A 21,217-nucleotide genomic window follows, 5' to 3' on the forward strand; every position below is an offset into this window, starting at 1 on the left:
TCACCACCTGGTACCAGGGAATTCATCGACTTATCGCGCACAGACAAAGTTCTCATCATCCAGACGGAGTTTGACGAAAGTCGCCACGGAAGGAATATTCTCTTTTCGGCTAAGTTCGTACAACAGTTATCGTAAAGTCGTACTTTTCTTCCGCGTGACTGCGAAAGTCGGATTTCAATTCTGAATTTCCTCGACGTCACAGGTATTCCTGCACCAATGAAATAAAGAAGAGGGCCGCTGCCGAGGGCGCGAAAACATTTGTATACTTCGTGATAAGACTTCCTCGAATGGATGGAGGAACTTCTTATGTGGGGTCTCAAGGAGGTAACATTTGTTAACAGTTGAACGGTTTTATCACGTGTTGATTGATTTTTCAGCGTTCTTAATTGCACAACAGCAACAATAAGTGGGTTCAAAGCAAATTCAAATAGGTTGGATTACACTGATGAAAGTATAAAATAAGTGTTTTTCTCAACATACTTCTTTGTGTGCATATACTAGAAAAACTAGGATATCTCACTCAAAGAGTATTGCAGCTGCTGTCCGTTTCCTTTTTCAGCGTGGAGACTAATGGTTGATATGAATGCATTGTTAATGATACACGGGGGGAAAAAAAGCTCTCGATTCAACCTTAAAATCCCCAGTAGTTGTCGTAGTCCTTTAGATTAGCTTGAAAGATTGCATCCGTTTATCCTTTAAGTTCAACCTCATGCTGTTGCTTCAGCTTTCAATTGAGGAATTGATGATAGCTAGGTCAAATGGCAAGAGTAAACCTTATCTTAAATCACATAAGGGATTCAAAGGGAGGAAGAGTGAGACCCGCTGTCTGTAGCGCATTTTACCAGGATGTCGGGCCATCATGACGTTTTTGCTGACAAATCCATTCGTATTGAGTTTTCATGCTGCAACTACAAATCGTAATTGAAGAGGACGTGTTTAGCATTTATTTGTAAGAGGCAGAAGAATAAGAAAAAAACAACAGCACTGCGTGACACTGCGTCATATTCAGTTAATGATGATATGTTTATTTGCCTTTCCTGTTGAGGCCTTTGGAGATCGGTTCACATTGATGATCTCAGAAGATCCAAAGAGTTGATGACTGACGTGCATGTACTGAAAAATCTACAGATGAGCGACCTGTTTGCTGATCCACCTGAAGGTGTGGGTTTTTTAATAGTTATCTATTTTTTTAGATATATATATTCTAAATAAGCGATTCAATTATACATCTTTTTCCCTTTTCTTTTTAAGTCACAGAGTTGGAAGACCAGTCTGACCTGCCACAGAATGACACCTCCAATGCAAGTTATTTGTTAAACCTGTTCAAATGACCGTAAATCCCCCTTGCCATAATTCTGAATACTACTTTGTCTGGCTCGTATCTGAGGTCATAGTTGGACGGTTTACTGTTATTAAATTTCAGTACTTTGTTGGATCTCTGACTCTTTCCAGATTTTGGCACTTGATACAGTTTACTTGACCAGAAGTTGTGTTCAGAGTGCCGTGAGCATGCTCAGAGACTCAGCAGACATCGGAGAACTCAGCAAAAGGAGAGTTCTGAACCTTCTCACACTTTTGGATGAAAGTCAGACGCACGGTTAGTCGGTGTATTCCGAGTCATCCATGTATCAGCCCGCTGTAAAAATCGTCACCTGAAATCCATAAATTGGCGTTGTGTTCCAGAGGCTTTTGGCGATATTTTGAGGAAGCGTCTGCACTTGCTCTTGTTGGAATACGAAGCCGAAAGAGAACTTCGCCAAAGCTGGGTTGTGAAGGAGGCATCCAATTTCAGTGCACTTCAAGAGGGAGGAACATTGCTGTAAGTTGTTTTATTGTGTTTCTTAAATCACCGGTAATCTTTTTAGTGGCCCTTACCTATGTCATCCTAATGCAAAGTTGTGTTTTTCTTATTTCAAATGAACGTTTCTTTGCAGACACACACTGTGGAGGAGAATCCAAGCAGTCGTTACTCCACTTCTAGCAAACCTTGTGTCAATCATTGACAAAGACTCCAATTTACACCTTCTGCTGAACTGCAGTGAAGACCTCAGAAACCTGTGGCTTGAGATATTTGCCAGCAAAGACATGCTTCCTATACCCAGTGTCCATATGGAGAAGTAGGTGTTCCTGTCATGTGATAGAAGTAGTAATTCACCTTAAATGGTCCAGATTTGTCTCCAAGCAAATTGTGTAACAGTTATGTGTGTTTTTGTATGGCACAGAAATCTCTTTGGGCAAAATAAAGAAAATTAAGAAAAAGATAATTCTAATAGTTGTAAAAAAAAAAAATTAATAAGATTTCTATCTTTCCCCTTGCTCAGCTCCACCGTCCTAAATGTGCAAAGCCATAAAACATGTGGCGTCCTCATGAACTGTGCCATGCCCTTCAGCTGGTGGATAAAGGACTTTTTGGACGGCTTAATGGTACAAAAAGCAAGACACAAATGTAACTATCCGTTTATTTTCAAATTTTACATCAACTTTTTTGTTCTCAATTGTATAAGCTGTTCGACTATGGATTATTTTCATATATACATAAAGAAGCACACAAACACACATACACCTTTTACATATATATATATATATATGTATATATATATATGTAAAAGGTAATGCTTGTTACAGACAATGTTAAATGATCTGGTGTTCTGCCTTAGAAATTTTTGCATAAATGTAACCTTTTGTTTTTTTGGCGGGATCTTTTGCGGGGATTGTTCGTTCAACAATCAGTTGAAAATGTGAAGAATTGACAATTGTTGATCCGAATCAATTATTTTAAAGACATTTTCAAGACTGAGGAAAATAATATAGATTACGCCAAAGCATATAAGAACTCACTGAGTTCTCCCTCGCGTAAAAACAAACTGACATGCCCGTTGTTTTTCTCTACAGATCATTCCCACAGCAGTCTCCTTGACATGTTTGCTAACACTCCACTTGGAAGATACCTGGCGGAAAAAGTAAATGAAGAAACGAGAGCAGACTTTTTCCAAAGGTACCTCAGGGATTTTGTTTCCATGCAAATAAAAGTGGCATCAGAAGACGAATTGCAGGTGAGGATTTATCTCTTCTATCATATAGCTTCCTTCCAGACCCTTAAAACAATGTGCAGTATGATATTTACCACAAAAAAGGAACTCCATGTAAACCAGGACACTGAATGGAATTTCAAATAGTCCAGAAAAAAATATAAAAAGAAGTAGAAGAGATCCAACTTAGTTGCAGTCTAAGTTGAATGTGTTTTTTTTTTTGTATCAGAGGGTGAACTGTCCATTGAAAGCAAATAATCTCTACTCACCGTACATGTACGTTTGCTCCTCAGCTCTTGTTTGGTGCCCTGAGCTGCTGTGCTGATGACAGCCGCAGAGAGATAAGATCCGAAGACGAGCTTGCTCTTCCTCACATACACATCGCTTACAACAACCAGAAAAGTCGTCTTCATAACCTCTCGCGCATGTTTGCTCTTCAACCTGAAATTATTTCTCCGCTGCTAAATAACGAGCACACAAGCGACTCTCCAGAGATGGTAAATAGTTTTTTACGTTTCAACGGCAGCCTTTTCCGCCAGCGAATGTGACGTGATGATTTATTTATACTTTTACCTATAACTCAGTTAGTATTGGCAAGTTAGCACTTTATTTCCATCCAATATGTAGTTAAGTGGAAGCTTGACGTATCGAATTTAAATTGAAATTCTGTTTAGGGTTGAATAAATGAAGGACTTTTCCGAATGATTATACATGTCAACCAAGGACAATCTTGGTAAAAATGAATTGTTATAAAACAGACCACATTTGAAATTTGGGTTAGAAATTTCAAGGAACAGATTAAAACTTCGAACCTTGCTTTGTGCTGTAGGTTTTGGATATCCAGGCCGCTTTAGCATGCGTGGAGCTTCTGGGCCGCCATGATTTCCAAAGAGAGGATCCCTGGAAGCAGTGGGTGAAGCAGGTGAAGATGCTGAAGGCCCCTTTGGATTTGATTTGCTGTCTCAACAACAAACAATATGGAGAGCGATTCAGTGAAGTTCACCGAAGTGTCTGGTAAGACAATCTAACATAAACGTACCAAAGCTTCTGCTTTAGCATTTAGTAAATTGTATGCACCCCCTTGTGTCAGAGCTAAAGACAGTTTGTTGATTGAAAATTAATAAGCACATCATCAGGCGCGCAGCTCCACAATTTCAGATTATGTAGGCAAAGCAGATACTGACTAGGGTGATTGTTGGCATCTCCTTTTGTTTTGGTTACGCTTCTTCAGTAAACCAACTTACGCTTTTGTCTGCGATATTTGACAGCGATGGCTGGCGACGCATTTACATCGTTTCTTTGTTTGTGCAACACCTGCTGCTGGGATTCAATCATGATACGGAATTAAAGTCACTCATCCTGAAAAACAGTCAAACCTTGAGCAACGTAAGTCAATTTTGACCCGCTACATTCTACCAAGCCAAAAATACTCAAATTATGGTAACCATGTGCCCCCGTCACTTTTTAGCACGGTTCCGCATTTAGGACAATTAGATGGTTCTGATGTTTGCCTGCAGGCTCCTCCAGGTCCTTTTTATTCCTTGCACGGTAACGCGATGTGTGAAATACAAAAATGTTGTTCGAAATTTAACTAAGACAGCATTTTATGATTCATATTTCAAATGAAGCATTGGTAAGTGATTGTGTATGACAGTTGGATATTTATTTGCAGAGTTTTTGATGCATTCCTAGGTTCTCAGTGGTACAGGTTCAGATGTCAAATCACTGCCAGCTTTTCAAGGTGTGATTAAGGTGCTGAAGTCCTGTAATCAAGGTGTAAGCGATCTGTATTTCAGGTAAGATCTTTCTCATCCAAACCTGCCGTAGTTTATAACTGAAGAAAGCGCCTCCGAGGAGCTGACCTACACGTCGCTCACATTTTCTTTAAGGTATGGATCACAGTGTGGTGTGTGCCAGGAGGAATCTCAGGACCCTGTTCAGTTGCCATGCCTTCACATCTACTGCTCTTCGTGCATCAGGCAAACCCTCGAGAGAAACCCAAACTCCTGCCCCATGTGCAGGCAAAACCTACCTCCCGATTTCCAGCCACGTGTGTCCGAAGATGTCAGGTGACTCTAATATATCATTTAGTACAAGTCTAATTTCATATTAATTCTGTTTTTTTTTTTTTTAAGTATGTGCAGACGTCTACATTTGTTGGGAATTCACAGGAGATTTTTAAAACATGTTTAGTTCAGCAATGAGAAATCTCAACTTTGGTAGTCCAAGGTGGCCAAGGACCGTCTTTAATTCTTTTAAAGAAAGGGTTGGCCGATTGAGCAATACACTCAGGGAACGTCCCTCTGGGGCAACCTGAAGGCAATTTATGAACCTGCAAGATGCAATGTTAAATTTCTCCTCAACGTCCAGCACAAGTCTAGTTGGACGGATCAGAGACGGCAATAACAGGCATCATATATATCCTCAACTCTCTCCTTTTTTGACTTTGAAATGGTGAAGCTTCAGTCTAATGGAATGAAGTCACATCAAAACACTCATATAGGGAACTAAAGCGGATTTCTGTCTTTATGTTGATTTTTTTTTTTTTTTTTTCATGATGTTTGCAGGGCTTCTTTGAAGAAAAAAGCAGAATTCAGGAAGCGCTGCATTGGTTTCTTCATCGATCTTCTCTCCAGTGTGTGCTTCAGAGACAGCGAGCCTCCGACCACCGCTGTCGTCAAACACCTGTTGTCCTATGTGACGCTTGAGACAGGTAATATGAAAGTAATAGCCTCTCATTAGAAAGAATTTACCAGTGATCTTATTTTTGCACACTGTGCATGACAGCTTAACCACTTTGTCTTCATTTTAATGATTTATTTAGATAACGTGCAAGTGCAAGAAATTAGTACACATATTCAGACTCATACATTAATGACAAAACCATTAATTTACTTGATTTAAATGACAAAAAAAAACAAACTTTGGTCACAATGTGAAAAGCTCAGTACAAGCCCAAAAAATGGGCTGTAGCTCATTTTTTCACTCATTTTGGGGGTAACAATAGTAGAGCTTTGTGTGTTGGATGTTTTCTGTCGCCTTGTACTCTTGTCAGATACGTGGCATAAAAAAATCCTTTTGCCGTGATATGTGTGCCTGGGATGTACGTGCACGCACTTAAAGATGTGTGTCTAAGGATGTCTTTCAGTCTCCTGGATGTACTAAATGAACAAGGTTGTGTGTCTGTGTGTGCGGAACCATGTTGGAACCACAACGATTAGCTTCCATACAAAGATGCTGTATTTAGCACAATGAACATCCTTTCCGAGCTGCGCTGCTAACACACACACAGGCGTCACAACAGGCATCCAAACACGACATCGGTAACACCATTGCTGGAACTGCGACTGGAATGGAAATAATTTCATTTAAGTGATAGAATCTTTGGTATGTTACAACCAATAATCTTTTCACCAGAACACCAAGGGATTCACACCAAGGAATTGTCACCTTTTGATGAGTCCCCAGACGACAACCCAGTTGTGCGATCAGTGATCCTCAAGCTCCTCCTGAAATTCAGGTATTTAAAACAGCTGTTTAAAGTGCCTTTTTGAAAATCTCTCTCTCAATTATGAACACATGGATTTTTTTATTTTTTGGCTAAAATGTAAAGGTTTTAAAGAACCTGTGTGACAGAACAGACGCTCCTTGGGCAGTCTCATGAACTTCTAATGAACCTCACTGTCTTTTAGGTTTGATGAAGTCAAGGGCTATTTAGCCCAGCATTTGTCACGTGTTGAAAGCAGTATATTTCTAGTAGAAGAGGATAAAATGGAGCTTTATACTTTGTACATCAACTGCTTGGAGGTAAATTGTCTTGTAAAGAAATCTACATCAGTCGACATCAACTAGTGAAAAATTTGAGTTTCCAATAATGATTGATGAGCTAAAGATCTCCAACTAATGAAAAGGATTCATAAATATACAACTGTCCCTGCAGGACTCCATGCGGGAGAAAATGCCTCATGAACGGAGCAACGTTGAAGTAATGAACCGACTATTTGAAAGTGAGACTCAGTTCCTGTGCTGTCTGAAGGACGTCCCTACCGTGCCAGCAACAGTGTCTATGCAGGACTTGCAGAACATTGCAAGGTTGCGGGTTTCTTTCACTATGGCCGCTGAGCTCATCGGTGTCAAGCTCGCTGGTGAGACATCGTTTGAATTTTTGAGACTTTGCATTATTTGAAAATTCAAAGGGGGGAATGCGGCATTACGAGTAAGCTGGGCTATACCATCTTCACAGGGAACGGGGTTCCGGATAAAGCAGAACAATTCCTCAAAATGGTCACTGAGCTATGTCAGACGAGTGGGAATGACTGGTATCGGGTTTACTTGATACGCAAAATCCACGAACAGCAAGGTTTTGAGGTCTCACAGATCCTTCTGAAAGAGGCAGCTTACGGCTGGCTCATCCCTGAAGCGATCCGAGAACAGGTGAATGAATTACTTTTGTTTTGTGCATCCCCTTCCAAAATAGGGAGTGACTCGAAAACAAATTTTCAAGTTTGAAACCAATTTAAGTCGACACAGTTTGTCACCAGAATCGGGATGCTTGTTGAAACATTATGCTTTCATTTGTTGATACCTTTATCCAAAGAAAAATTGGACCGACATTGTGTTTCCTGTTCATGGACAAAAACGGTATTAACTAGATGCTTGGATGCATGAAAAGAGTCACTCGTCTTGTTTCTTCAAAACTTGTAACAGAATGAAGATGGTGGTCAGATCGACCAGTATCTTGTGTGGGGGGACGAATACAAGGCAGTGAGGAACGCAGTTGCAAAGGCAGTCGTGGATGGTGACGTTAAGCAGATAGAAGAAGCCATCCAGGTACATCTTTTTCTTTTCCTTCTTCTTGTCCTGATCTCTACTGTTGCAAATCCTTTTTTTTCCTGAACATGTGAATGCAGTCTATATTCTTTTATCAGGAACAGAACAAACAAATACCTCCTTTGATACAAACATTTCAGAGAGGTCTCTCATGTGTTCGTCTTTGCGATGACGCATCCAGTGCAGATCTCAATGCATTCTGAATTGAACATGACTTTTATCATATCATTCAGATGGGATGTCAGAATCCAATCTAATTATTGATGAAATCCAAGGCTTTTTTCTAGTGAAAGACATCTGTCGAATCTGCTGCAAGCCTGGAATAGTTTATCTAAAACTCTGAATACACGTGGGTTAACATTTTAGCATTTATCAGAGCATGTGACGAAATCTGGGATTTGTGTCATTACCTTATTTAATTCAGCTCCGAATATCACTTAATGTAACGACACAGCTTGTGATTTAATATACGTGTTATCGGTTTGCTTCAGAAATGCTCCACACCAAGGAACCGGCCTGTGTTCTTCCTGCTGGCACTCTTTCGAGAGGTCACAACTTTAAACAGGTCTCAGAACGCTGCGCTCCACCCTACTCATGAGGTATGACAGCGGGACACAAAGGCACTGCTGGTGGTCCTTTACCCTTCATTCAATAGCCGTTGGTTCACTGTTGAAATCACACTCTGTAGTTTGTGTTTAACCACATGTGCATTCTTAAAAATCTAATTCATGCAAATACGTGTCTGGTGGGGGAGTCAAACATTTCAAGAAGGTTCTCCGCTTGCTTCTGGCAGTTCTCTGTGTGCAATTTACGCGTTTGTCGTGTGCTAGCGCGGATTTTATTCTGGTCGTCCTGCTTCCTTCCAAAGTCCAGAAAAATGAGTACTGTTGATACATCAGGTGAGGGGCGGTGGCCATCCTACACTTGTCACAAGTCAAACACAAGGCCATATGTACGGACATACAACCATTCGCTCTCAGTCTCAGCTACGGAAATGTTAGAAATGGACCCACTGCAAAGGTTTGGACTGTCGGAAATAACTGTCCTCCAGTTATTTCCACAGGTGGAATCGAAGCAGGAACCTTTTCTGCTGTGTGAGGCTGCAGCGCAAACCACTGCGACACCTTGTCTGAAAACGGGGCATAAGGTTAATAAATCTAGCTACAAATTGTTTATATTATCGTATGTGTTTCCTGTAGCAATGCCAAGCCCTTGAAGAGGCCATCCGTGGCTCACAATATCTGCAGGGAGGAGAGATGAAGAATTTTGCCTCAGCTTTGGTTCATAACAACCTGGGACCCCTGGCGGTCCACTGCGGTCACAAGGCATTTGAAAACACTTTCATTGAGATGACCGTCCACCTGGCGGCTGTGTTGCTGTCTTCAAATAACAACACGCTGAAGCCCCTGAAGCAACTTGGGTTTTCCCCCGGCACAATGAAGGTAAACAAATCTCATCTTCTTTTTTTTCCTCTAACACGTGGGAAAGGTTTAATGTCTTATTTCTCGTGTAGGAAGTGTTTTGACATCTTACACAATGGGTACTTTGAATTAAAAAAAAATAAAAAAATACACATTACATTTTTTTTCTTTCCCACGTGTTCATGTATATGTTTTGCTATAAGGGAAGACGTATTATTGTAAATAGGTATCGATTCGTATATCTTTGTCACACTCGTCTCCACAACTAATGAACCTATAGTGATTTTTACCAATTATATTTTACTCCCTGCAACAGGAAGCTTTTATACCCACAATGCCAGATGATTATTTTGCTGTGGTTCGGGGAGCTGTATCTGACTCCTGGTATGGTAGGTGGTAGTCATTAATTGTCAAACATATCCTTTGTGCCAATTCTCTGTCCCTTGTGTCAGTAACTCAGCTAATTAGCATTGCTAACTATTTGCCCGTGTTTTCCAGTGTGTCCAAATGATCATCCATGCGTCGTTGGCGCTGTAAGAGTTTTTGGCATTTCAAATTGATTTATTTGCACTTGTTTAGGAGTGAGAGAGAAATTAAACGAGATGTTTTTTTGTGCGATATCCGTATTTGACTGCAGTGCGGCTTTCCCATGGAGGAGACAAAGTGTAATGAGTGCGGTGAACTGATTGGAGGACATAATCATAGAGCTGTAAAGGGATTCACGAAAATCCAGGGGAGCCAGTAAGTTATTTATGTTTGAGGTTTTGTCTTGCTTTAGAGAAAAAAAAACTTGCTTCCTGTTCATTTTTTATTTTTGTTTTTTTCATTTTACCTGCACATTATAGGTACACAGCATTGTTTCTGTTTTGATGGACTACTTGTGCTAGCTGGTGAATGCACGATAAACACATTTTCCTGTTGGAACTTGAATTCAGTGAATTTAGATCCACAGTGTTTGAGAAAATGAATGTTTTTAATACGTCAATACGATTTAAGGTCCATTTTAAATCCTCTTGAAATAGTCAAGATACAATTTTGTCTTTTGACAGTCTGGAGCTTAAATTGGACCCGACAAGCTGAGCCCGACGATGTCTGAGCTCTGCAAAATTCAAAATCAAAATGAGACGATTCCCTCAGACCTCTTATTAAAGGCAAAACCAGGAACAATATCAGCCCTACAGAAGAGGCATCAAGCCCCCAAGGCATAACATTGGCTTCTGCTGCTGGCAACCGGTCACGGCAAAAACCAAACAAAATAGAAACTAGATAATACATAGAGTCTGAAAAAAATCGTAGGTAAAAAAACCAAAGTGACCCGGGGGCTGTAATCACAACAGAGATGTGCAAAAAACACCCGAAAAAAAAATAATCCGCTGTTTTAGGGATCGCACAAAACGTGGCCACATCCTCGGAGACCCTGAGAAGAGAGATTACCCCGACACCAAAGGCATACCGTTGACGCCCTTCATTCTGATCCGGCTGGTCACACATTTGGCCATGTTGGTGGGAGCCACAAAGAAACAGGAAGTAAGGAGTTCATTTTGGAAATGAGAAAATCCATTTCCATTTTGCTTGTGGCTCAGTGAAGGACTCACCTCAGCGCCACCTTTCTCTCCCTCTCGCTCTCTCCAAACTCCTCTTCTCTCCTTTAGCACGTGAATCAGATCATCCACCCACGTGTGGAGAATGTTTGTTGGTTTCTCTCTCAACACGTAAAGAAGGATTTGGATCAGCTGTCCAGCGCTCTCGGAAAAGGAACCGACGACATGGGCACGATTGTCCACTTGATGCTTAAATCGATGCTTGATTCACCTCCCAGCAATATCAGTAAGCCAATTCTGAAAATGAAAATAATTACTGATGTTACCTCTCCAATGTATCCTGTTCCTAAAAACTCATACTCACATACGGTGTGCATTTCTTTTCTATAGAATACCCCACATTTTCTTTCTCTTACTGATGTGAATTAGATGATGTGTTGTATAAAATTCCTCTCTGGATACTATCTAGGTGTTGACCTTGGAACAAAAATATCTAGAAACCAATGGGATGAAACTGTAGCTTCGAATATCCTGAGACCAAAGTTGAAGGTAAGCGTTTTTAGTCTTATAAAGTACTCATTTTTGCAAGTTGTAATTTGTTCTCTGTATAAATAAAGCTTCTCGATGCTTAGAAAGGTTTAAATCTGTTCATCCCTGTATAGTCAGCCATTTTGCTAATCTGAAAGTGCGTCCACTGTGCGAAATGTCTCCTCATTGCATCGTTTATTACATTTCATATTGATCATTGGCTCTTATTCAATGGCCGTAAAATGTTCATTTTGTTTTGTCCCCCCTGTGTAATACCCAGGATTTTTCATTGTATTGCAAGACATAAACACATCACGTCACGTTAAACTCTGTTATCTTTATTTGACGTCCAGGATATTGATAAGCATCTTCAAGAATCCAAAGTCTCCATCAGGGATGATTCCCGCGTGTCTTCCAACTTCATCATGAGGGTGACCTCTGGTGAGGACTGCGCCGCGCTGCTTTCGCCAGAAACTCCCAGGAGTTCCCAGATTCACAGATCGGCAGTTTGGAGCTGCAGGAAAAGCCTCTCGCTGCTCAACCTCACACACATCATGGATGAAGAGTTCCAGCAGGGAGAGCTAACTGTACTCAGGACCTTTCTGGAGAAGGTGAGTCCAGTTCAGGGGATGCTTTTAACCCGGATTATTTGCCAGCTCCTGCCCTTCGGCCTAAAACATCCATAACTCTCATAACAGACCTTTTTTGCCTAATATCTTGTAACCAGCAACAATTAGAACACATTTTTTTTATTATGTAAAAAAAAAAGGTAAAATTGGAGTTAATAAAATTGACATTTATTTGGTTTCGGAGATGGTGATCGAAACTGGAAAGTGCGGTGATTATTATAGAAATTTTTCATCTGTTCAAAGCTACTCTTTGAAGTTGTTTTGGATGCCTGTTTTGATGTGTTGTTTTGAAAGTGATTTAATATTCATTTGACTTTTCTCATCAGGAAGGACAATATCGCCTGATAAAGTTCCTCCCGGATATTCTGAAACTTCAGAATTTTCTGATCAAGAAGTTTCAGAATGCACCTGACCAGGTTGTGGGCTCGATTGGAGAATTCATTAAAAAACAAAGAGGTAAAGTTGTGTTTTACTGATCTTATGAAAGCACTTTCTGTTCTCTTCTGCAGAGTTTCATTATCAGCATTTTTCAAATTCAGTTGTTCTTTTTTTCTGAACCGGTTTTGATCCTTATTTAAACTTAACGTTCTCGATCATCCCTGATAGCCTCCGCTCTGACAAACTGTCAGTCTTAACCTTTCAAGAAAGCGTAGTTGATTCCCGGAATTTGACCCGCCTCCGGGGATTCGACTCAAAAACAAATCCCCGAACTTTCCAGCGATTGAGTTGTACGCCATCCACGGCGGTAGCAAACCAGCCTGACTATGAAACCGACCGGATGGGAAAATCCTGAAAGTCCGGTCTCACGCCTGGAACAGTCCGAAAGAAATATCCACGCTTTGACTTCTCAAGAAATGGAACAGAGCATGGGCGTACAACAGAACAGCTCTAACTCTAAACGTTTCCATTTCTTTCAATTCAGAGATGGCGGAGTGGTATGAAAAACATATCGAGATCTACTTGAAAACATGGAATCTCCTCAGGGTGTTTGTGCCTACCCGTGAGTCCAACCATCAGCACTTCTAAGTACGCCGACCGATGCGAGCGTCGTACCTGTCGAGTCATTTTGAAAACCCGTGCGTTGTGCAGATGAGCTGAAGATTCCGGAGAAATTTTGCAGCCAGGATTTGGACGAGAACAGCGACCTGCAGTACCTCCTGCCCCGGCAGCAGGGGCCCGGCCTGACCGCCACGGGGTTGGTCGGCTACCTGGTGTCGCTGCACAATGAGCTGGTTTATGCGGTGGACAACCGCACGCGAGACAACAGCGGGTACGAACGCCTCGCGGTAACGGTCACCGGACGATCGCCGCCGTTCGATTTTCTCTGAAAATCTTTTCAAAGGAGATTTCAGACCCTCTGACTCCGATGTTCTTCGCAGCGGTTACAAAGTGAACGTGTCCGAGCTGACCAGGCATCACGTGATCAGCTATGAACTGGAGAAAGACATGCTGCCTCTGGTTTTGTCCAACTGCCAGTACAGCCTGGAACGCGGCAACGAGACAATGTCACAGTTTGACTTTCCCAAGATTGAGCAGCAGATCGTTTCCCGCTTTCTGGAAGGGAAACCGCACATCACCAAAGCAGTGAGCCCGCACCCAGTCTGATTGTGGTCCAAGTTTCCGTTTGTGTTCATGTTGTTTTCTTCTGGCTCGTGTTGGTTTTTTAAAGCGGCGCAAATTCAGTTGATGTTAATTGTGCTCCAAACGAATTCGTAATAATTGCAGCTGGTAACCTCTCTCTGCTTTGTATCAGGGAATCCCCACTTTCGTCAACACACAAGACAGAGGCTACAAAACCATTTTAGCGACTGTTAAGGAACGAGTGCCTCAGGTAAATTGGTAAAAACTACGTCCCCCCCGAAAAACCTCCCCCGCCTGTCGGGGTACATTTGCATGCTGGAAAACAACTAATTATATTGGATATTGTTGTATGCAGAAGTCGAAGGAACACATTTTGGATACTAATTGTTTATTCACCTCACGCTTCAGATTAGCTCCAAACCATAAATGTTTTTTTTTTTGTAAAGTAACATTCAAATGGAAAGTTTGCACAATCCTGTTACTTTTAAAGACAAAAAGCAGCACCCAAAACACAACCTCCTTCGCAGTCTTTCGTGAGGTGATGTAATCACACTAGTCACATATCTTATGTTGATTTTCATTTCCAGCACCAAGATACAAATACCTTCTTCTTCTTTTTAGGAAGCTCTGGACTCTCACACCTGGGCATGCGTGTCAGCAGACCTCAAGTCCTACAGCGAGGTGTGCGACGTGCTCAAGCTGGTGGATTTGCTCCTGGAATTCCTGTCCATGACAGGTGGACAGCCCGAGATGACGCTGGACGTGTACCTCCTGGAGACTCTGAAGATCTCCAATATCGAAGACCTCATTTTGCAGGTCAGGTCTTGTAGGAGGCTGTTATTATTAGCGCAGTAGAAATGCTAATAAATATTATCCTAATTGTCTGTGAATTTCATTTTGATGAAAGCGATGGATGTGATCACACTGCCTTGCAAGTAAAGAGATGCTTCTTTTGTGCAACTCGGTCTGCTGAGCCGTGATAGACGTGTGCTAAGTAAGCAAGAAAATCAGGCTTCGCAAAATTGTATCGTTGCAGTCAAACCGCAGCGATCTGCCGAAAAAGAGGACTGGCAATCTAATATTACAGACATTACCTTTAACGAATAATAAAAAGAAAGAACCGCTGTGTTGTTTCCTCAGGCTCTGAGGAGATGCTCTCTCAGACACTGTGTTTCTCTCTGGCAACTCCTGGCCTCCCACCGATCTAAGAAAATGCTGTGTTTGAGGAGGGTAAGTGATGATTGAAATAATGTGTTGTTTCATCTTTTTTTTTTAAAAAATACTATCTTTCAGCCTGTTTGATTCAGCTAAATCTGCGAATGGCCATAAGGTTCCAAATGTTTACTGCCCTTTCTCTCTCTCTCTCTCTCTCAAAGGACCCGTTTTCAGGATATTCCGAAGACTATCAGAAGCCCGTGACGGAGGACAACAAGACCGAGCTGAAAAAATTTGTCAACGGTGGAAACGTGGACCAGTGGCTTCTTCAGATGCACGAATTCCTACTGCTCCACCTGAGCAGCCCCAAGTCCACCGAATTATACAGTCCGAATTACAGGTGATCCCCGTGAGCTGCTGCGAGATCTCGCCTCGCTATTTTACAGTTTACCATACACATGCCATGCGTCGGGTAAAAATGGACAACACACACTCGTATCTTGAACGTGCGACAGTTGAGCAGAGCTCCTGGCGGCAGGAAACGTCTAGCGGGCCGATCAGAATGGCTGGAGAGGAAGGAGAACCGCGATTCGACAAAACTCTGACCGACCGTGTGTCTTCCTTTTCTTTTCAGCCTAAAGGATACATTGATCATCCATCTTGAGGACAAGTTTGAGAACGTGCCAGATTACGTGGTGGAAAGGTTTCCCCAACACCTGTTGCTGTCGCAGATCGTGGAGACCTGGAAATGCGCCGTGGCTGCGAAACACGACTAAGTCACTGTTCTCAATTCACATTTCTCTTGTCATTCAACTGGCTGGCTTTCCTCTTTTTTTTTTAACTTTCTCTTGCTTTTCTTAGTTAGAACACACTAAGAAAGACCCTTAATTCATGTAACCCTGAAGAGGTGAACACACTAACTTAAATTCATTTCCAAAGACCGAATCCTTGCTCCCATATGGCCAGATCTTCTCTCAGACCTGCTGTGGATGCACAACACAGCAAACAAAACTGAGTTGCAAAAAAAACTAACCTTGAGTATCTCAAAACAAGTTAAAAGTAAAAAAAAAAAAAAAAAAACACACTGCTTTTACGCTCACAGGTGGGGCAGGACCCGGAAATCCTCTGCATTGTGGAAAGCAAAAATTAACTTCAGAGAAAGATACTGACTTTTTTTCAGGATTAAATTCCAGAATAATGACTCCATGCATTGATTTTATTTTACTTTTTAGATTTATTCTTCACTCCCTCCATGAGTCAACTTTACAAGTTTGTATCGCCGATTATGGTAGTAATCACTTTATTAAATGTCAATCGGTCAATAGTAGACAATCAAATTTGCTGATTTATGTTTGTTCATTGGTTTGGATCACTTGGGATCCAAATAATCCTGAATCTCATCACCAAGAGCGTGCATTAAACCTTTAAAAGCTCAGGAACGCCGTCCGTTACACCACATTAACCGTGTTTAATGCAATTTTGATTTTCAGTTACTTGAGCGTGACATGTCAGATGTTACACCCGGGAGGCAGAGACTGGTGTGTCACATGTGATTTATTCCATCTGGAATACACAAATCAATTCAGTCAGAGTGGCTCGTTACGGCTCGCAGCCAGACGTTGACAATCGCTGTTTCTGCGACAACAACAACGCCAATTCAAACACTTCCAGCATAAAGATTACACAGATGTTTGGCTGATATTTGGCTGTTCGCCGAGAATCCTCCGTGCAGGTTTGAAATGGAGAGGTGGTGCTCCTGCACGCTTGCATAGGTGTGTTTACCGAGGGCGCTTGTTCATAAAAGTAATAGCGGACAAGTTCACTCAATTTTTACCAACAATCTCTGCTTTTTCCTTGGGCTGCTCACCTCACAAACCAACTAACTCCATGTTTGCTTCTCAGTATCTCCAACTATTCACTCCAGTCCTCATTTATTGCCAAAAAAATGTTGAATATCAGTGGAAAAGTTACGGCGCCTCCTGTGTGTCGTTGTCTTTACTTGCTCCATGTTTGACCGGCGTATGAACCTCTGGGTTGCATGTTACCTTTCAATAATCATGGTTCATATTTTTAGAGCTATCGTGGTTAAAGATGAACTTCTGTTTGAACCAGTGATATTAAAATGTTATTTCCACCCTGGTCATTTATCATTGTGGATTTCAGCACATTTGCCTCTTATCCGTTAGGATGCTTTCTGTCTTGAGTTCTTTTGTTTCAGGGGTGGAATGGGACCGGACACACGTTGTTTCTCGCAGGTTTTTTAAGCGAGCCTGAAGATTCTCCTCGACGGAAACGTCACCAAAATATCACTCCAGTTTACTCAACCTCGAGCCAAAAAGAAATTCCTCCTAAGTCTGATTCATCCCAAATTGTTGAGTAAGCACGCCACGTCTGAGAAGTTGCCTTTGAGCTTTTTAATGTCGAGTATTTTGCACGATGAAATCTTAAATTTAGCTCCACTGTATTAATTCGCGAATAAAAACCCTTTTTAACAAAAGGTGTTTTATTCTCATGTAAATAAATTACAACAGTCTTGTTACAAAAATAAAACAAAATCCAACCAACATGACACATGTTGGACTCATTGATGACAGACAGCCTTCAGAATACAAGATTTTTTTTTTTTTTTTTTTGAAAACATGTAACTAATCATGACAAATCCTTTTACAAACGCTTTAACAAAAGTATTCATTTCCAAGGACCGAATCCTTGCTTCCATATGGCTCGGTCTTCTCTCAGACCTGCTGTGGACGCACAACACAGCTGACAAAACTGAGTTGCAAAAAAATATTAACCTCGAGTATCTCAAAACAAGTTAAAAGTTAAAAAAAAAAAACAGTCAGGAGAAAGTACTCATGCAAACATCATTTTGTGCTGTGCAGCTCCGGAGGAAAAAAAACAAATTCAAGAAACAAAATGAACAGAAAAGGATTTAAAACCTGATTCCAGCGAGCCATTTGACAGGAAACAATGTATATAAAGGACACAAAAGTTCTCTGTAGGTTCTGCTGACTTTATGATCAGACTACACAACGACTGCCGACTGTGACTGACGCTGTATATCGTCACGACGACAAAAACAGAAAGTTGCGCTACAAACGGGAAAGGCTTTAAAAAAAAAAAAAAGAAATCCAGTGCAAATGCACAGCTTGTTTCGGTTTCTCCAACCAAGTGTGAATTCTGCACCGGCGAGTTAATATCACACCAGAAAGAGACGCCACGGTATGGAATCCATTTTCTGATTGACAGGCTGTGTCGATGAAGTGGAAGTGTTTCTCGTCAGTGCTGGTTCTTCATCCCCTGAGGCTTGCCTGGTTTCTTGTCCTGCTGCTGCTGCTGTTGTTGACCGCGGGCGTTACCGGTCATTCCTCTCCCGCGCCCGCCAAACAGACCTACGGCAGAAAGCGAGAAGATCGATCGCACGGGGAACGTGTGACGTTTTCCGAAAAAGATGCGCGTTTGTGCGTCGAAACAAGTTCAGAGTACACGTGGATTTCAAATAGTTCTTAAACAAAAGTAAACCCCTCAGGTCGAGTTTCTGGGCTTCAAATAAGCGGGGCAATGTTTGAGGCAACCAGATGGCTCTTTTCCTACGATCCAGAAGAAAATGTGAGAAAACATTTAAAAAGAACGAAAGGCATCACCTCGGCCGGCTCCTCCTCTTCCCTTTCCCTGCTGTTTGTTCTGCTGGGCGCCTCCTCGCCCGCGACCCTTCGACACCACCTCCTCCTTCACCATGTCAATGATTTCATCCGGGATCCGCAGGTACTTTATGGTACTTCCTCTGATGTAGCACTCGGGCATTCTCCAAAATTTATCTCCGTCCTACCACGAGGAGAGCGGGCGTGTCAGCACCACACAGTTGATGTTTTTTTTCGGTGACGAGACTCAATTTCCACCCGTGAGAAAGAGCTTTTTTTCATTTACAAACTACACCCCGATGTTTTCGGCAAAAACTAGAATCCGCTCCACGCGGTTGTGAGAGAACGCTCACCCTCGAGGTGCAGATGACTTCTCTCAGGTTGATGTTCATCCAGTTGTCGCAGCTGACGAGGTGGCCGTTGTACGTCTCTCCGTTCTTCAGCTCCACCAGCTGTGAAGAGACAACGCAAGACGCTGGATGAGTCCAAGCAACGGCGAAAGCCTCAAACGCTTGTGTGCGCGCCAAGAAATACTACTTCTTTGGTCATGGAAAAACAAAAAATAAAAAGGGTTTTTACTATGTCAGGAAAGCTGTTTGACCAGATATCTTTTGTGACAGGGAAGGAAATCTTTATATAAATTCTCATAAACTGATGTCTGAGGTGGTAGCCAGATCAGGCAAACTTAAAAAAAAATATATATAAATTGGTTGGCAGATTATTATGCCACAACAAATAGCCTTCAACTGAAATAACGGCGGCAATAACAGTTGCATCCTTTGGTGCTTTGGTCTTTGGGTCGAACCAGGAAACAGTGCAACAGTGCAAGTCATAAGAAAAGTGAAACCGTGCACGTGGACAGGTAGTTGCTCGGAAAGAAAAGAGAAAGAAAACCCTTTCTTCAGTTGTATTCAGTTATACGCAGCACGACATCCGTGAAGATTGACCACTGAGACCAACCGGTCATGGATCACCCATGAGCAGTCAAGGAATGACAGGTTTTAAGGAGCGCGGGGGATCAAACCTCGAACAGATTCCAAGAAGACTGTTTTGACCACCTTATTTCAAATAAAACACTCTTTTAGCTCCATATTAGCTGCTGAATAGCTGGTAATCATCTCTTCGGTATCCGATTTGTTGTAATGCTATTATTTATTGATCTGAACGCTGGATCGATTTGAGAAACTGTCAGACCCGAAGTTCTCCTTACCATAGGATGGTTCTGGGCAGTCTTCAACAGGGAAAGAGGAAGCTGCAAAATAGAAACAGAAAACAGTCAAATGTTGTGATTCCATGGGAATCCTAGGATTTCCTAGGATTTCCTGATCCTAGGATTTCCTAGGATTAGGAGTGATTAGAGTGACTTCTAGCTACAGCATCTCTGGAAACCCAGATGTGTCGTCCGTTCGATATGTTACCGGTGTGCTACCATGTGTGACACTACAGTACTTTTATTTGTTTTATTTTGGGGGGTTTGTATTTACTTTTACATTGGCAAATCAACCAGGATCGCAAAGCTGCGTTAACGGACCCCATCTATAGCTACAGCTATTAGCAACTAGCGGTATTTCGTGAAAGAAACTTTCGTTTTCGGTGCAATGTCGTAGCTATGGTAACAAGAACGACAAGAGTTTAAAATTCGCGTATCAAGAAGACATTTCCTTAATCGATCGACTCATTGTGCGCATTTCAAATGCACTTTATTCACGGAGTTTGATGTTTCACTAACGTTGCTAACGTTAGCGTTAGCTATAAATTAGCTACAATTCGTTTTACATTGTAATTCCGCTGTTCTCCATTAGCTGAAAAAGCATAACTTCTACTTAACTCAATTTAATTAAAGTACAAATTACCTACTTACCATTATGATTGCAGTATCTTTAAGATTTTTTTAATCCTTCTTGCGCTGCACAGGCACGTTTCCTCACTTCTTCGAATGACCCTATTTCGACAGAATCGTGCGTCAGTTGCGAGATAGCGCCCTCTAGTGGCGTGTCGGGGTACTGCGGCTCTGCTGTTCCAGGTTTCCCACCATAAACACACACCAAAAGTATAAAAACAAGAGTAAAATAAAGAAAAAGAAAACACCATTCTCTTTCATAAAAGTAAATAAGAAGTATTTCTTTTTTGCCCTTTTCCTTTTGGCTTGTCAGTTCAGGGGTCACCACAGCAAATCCATCAAACCCTCTCCTCTGCATCCTCTTTTCTGGAAAATAATAATAATCACATTACATTACATTACAGTCATTTAGCAGACGCTTTTATTCAAAGCGACTTACAAAAATTACAATTCAATAACCGAAGATCCAAAGTACCAGTAGTCGTTACTCAGAAGTGACCACTCAGAAGCTTCAGAAGCTCCTCAGCTTCATGAACAACGTCCATCACCCCCTGCATGCCACACTGACGTCCTGTCAGAGCTCTTTCAGTCGTAGACTGATACCACCGAGGAGCTCCACTGAACGCCACAGGAGGTCTTTCCTACCTGAGGCTATCAGACTTTTTAATTCCTCTTCCCTCAGCCGCAGGGAATCTTAAAATAGTAAAGCTTAAAAATCAATGAATAAATAAAAACTCCCCCACTTACTGTAAAATGTAATACTTTATCTGTATATATGTTCATAACTGCAATATTTCATAACAGCTACATGTACAATATTTTTTCATACTCTTGTGCACTCCTTGTCTTTCACTTGGTACTTAAGACCTTAGGACTCTTCATAGTTTTCACTTGTTACTGAAGACACTTTATAGTTTATTTGTATTTCTTACTCTCCCCCTTTTTTGTACTGTTTATACAATTTTCTACTATTATTTATTATTGTTATGTTTTTCTTGTAACTCTGGCAAAACAATTTCCTT

General features: G+C 41.5%; 2 protein-coding genes across 2 annotated transcripts in view; one reads left to right on the forward strand and one right to left on the reverse strand.

Moving 5' to 3' along the window:
• LOC147226122 (E3 ubiquitin-protein ligase rnf213-alpha-like) overlaps positions 1–16,848 on the forward strand; it is a 38,963-nt gene extending 22,115 nt beyond the window's left edge. The window contains exons 30-67 of the mRNA XM_086162028.1: positions 18–113; positions 203–324; positions 1,046–1,159; positions 1,252–1,301; positions 1,453–1,597; positions 1,684–1,819; positions 1,935–2,117; positions 2,322–2,446; positions 2,893–3,053; positions 3,323–3,526; positions 3,859–4,043; positions 4,298–4,415; positions 4,722–4,825; positions 4,919–5,098; positions 5,597–5,742; positions 6,447–6,549; positions 6,722–6,836; positions 6,970–7,174; positions 7,273–7,463; positions 7,737–7,859; positions 8,351–8,458; positions 9,059–9,301; positions 9,597–9,669; positions 9,779–9,813; positions 9,918–10,021; positions 10,663–10,807; positions 10,933–11,107; positions 11,291–11,370; positions 11,703–11,960; positions 12,305–12,434; positions 12,901–12,978; positions 13,068–13,248; positions 13,358–13,562; positions 13,732–13,809; positions 14,181–14,375; positions 14,700–14,789; positions 14,936–15,114; positions 15,349–16,848. Of these exons, the coding sequence (XP_086018154.1) occupies positions 18–113; positions 203–324; positions 1,046–1,159; positions 1,252–1,301; positions 1,453–1,597; positions 1,684–1,819; positions 1,935–2,117; positions 2,322–2,446; positions 2,893–3,053; positions 3,323–3,526; positions 3,859–4,043; positions 4,298–4,415; positions 4,722–4,825; positions 4,919–5,098; positions 5,597–5,742; positions 6,447–6,549; positions 6,722–6,836; positions 6,970–7,174; positions 7,273–7,463; positions 7,737–7,859; positions 8,351–8,458; positions 9,059–9,301; positions 9,597–9,669; positions 9,779–9,813; positions 9,918–10,021; positions 10,663–10,807; positions 10,933–11,107; positions 11,291–11,370; positions 11,703–11,960; positions 12,305–12,434; positions 12,901–12,978; positions 13,068–13,248; positions 13,358–13,562; positions 13,732–13,809; positions 14,181–14,375; positions 14,700–14,789; positions 14,936–15,114; positions 15,349–15,490 (5,305 nt within the window). The 3' untranslated portion in view covers positions 15,491–16,848. The remainder of the gene's footprint in view (positions 1–17; positions 114–202; positions 325–1,045; positions 1,160–1,251; positions 1,302–1,452; positions 1,598–1,683; positions 1,820–1,934; positions 2,118–2,321; positions 2,447–2,892; positions 3,054–3,322; positions 3,527–3,858; positions 4,044–4,297; positions 4,416–4,721; positions 4,826–4,918; positions 5,099–5,596; positions 5,743–6,446; positions 6,550–6,721; positions 6,837–6,969; positions 7,175–7,272; positions 7,464–7,736; positions 7,860–8,350; positions 8,459–9,058; positions 9,302–9,596; positions 9,670–9,778; positions 9,814–9,917; positions 10,022–10,662; positions 10,808–10,932; positions 11,108–11,290; positions 11,371–11,702; positions 11,961–12,304; positions 12,435–12,900; positions 12,979–13,067; positions 13,249–13,357; positions 13,563–13,731; positions 13,810–14,180; positions 14,376–14,699; positions 14,790–14,935; positions 15,115–15,348) is intronic.
• A 383-nt stretch (positions 16,849–17,231) lies between these two features.
• Positions 17,232–20,312, reverse strand: lsm4 (LSM4 homolog, U6 small nuclear RNA and mRNA degradation associated). The gene is made up of 5 exons (XM_086162030.1): positions 20,217–20,312; positions 19,566–19,607; positions 18,709–18,807; positions 18,359–18,539; positions 17,232–18,106 (listed from the first exon to the last, which is right to left on the reverse strand). Exons 1-5 carry the CDS (start codon positions 20,217–20,219, stop codon positions 17,994–17,996), a joined length of 438 nt encoding a protein of 145 aa, XP_086018156.1. The 5' UTR covers positions 20,220–20,312; the 3' UTR covers positions 17,232–17,993.
• Between the last annotated feature and the right edge of the window lie 905 nt (positions 20,313–21,217).

The sequence above is a fragment of the Fistularia commersonii genome, chromosome 16 (genome assembly GCF_037954325.1).
Source record: "Fistularia commersonii isolate RoL2024-O1a breed Wild chromosome 16, RoL_Fcom_v1.0, whole genome shotgun sequence".
Taxonomy (NCBI): Eukaryota; Metazoa; Chordata; class Actinopteri; order Syngnathiformes; family Fistulariidae; genus Fistularia; species Fistularia commersonii.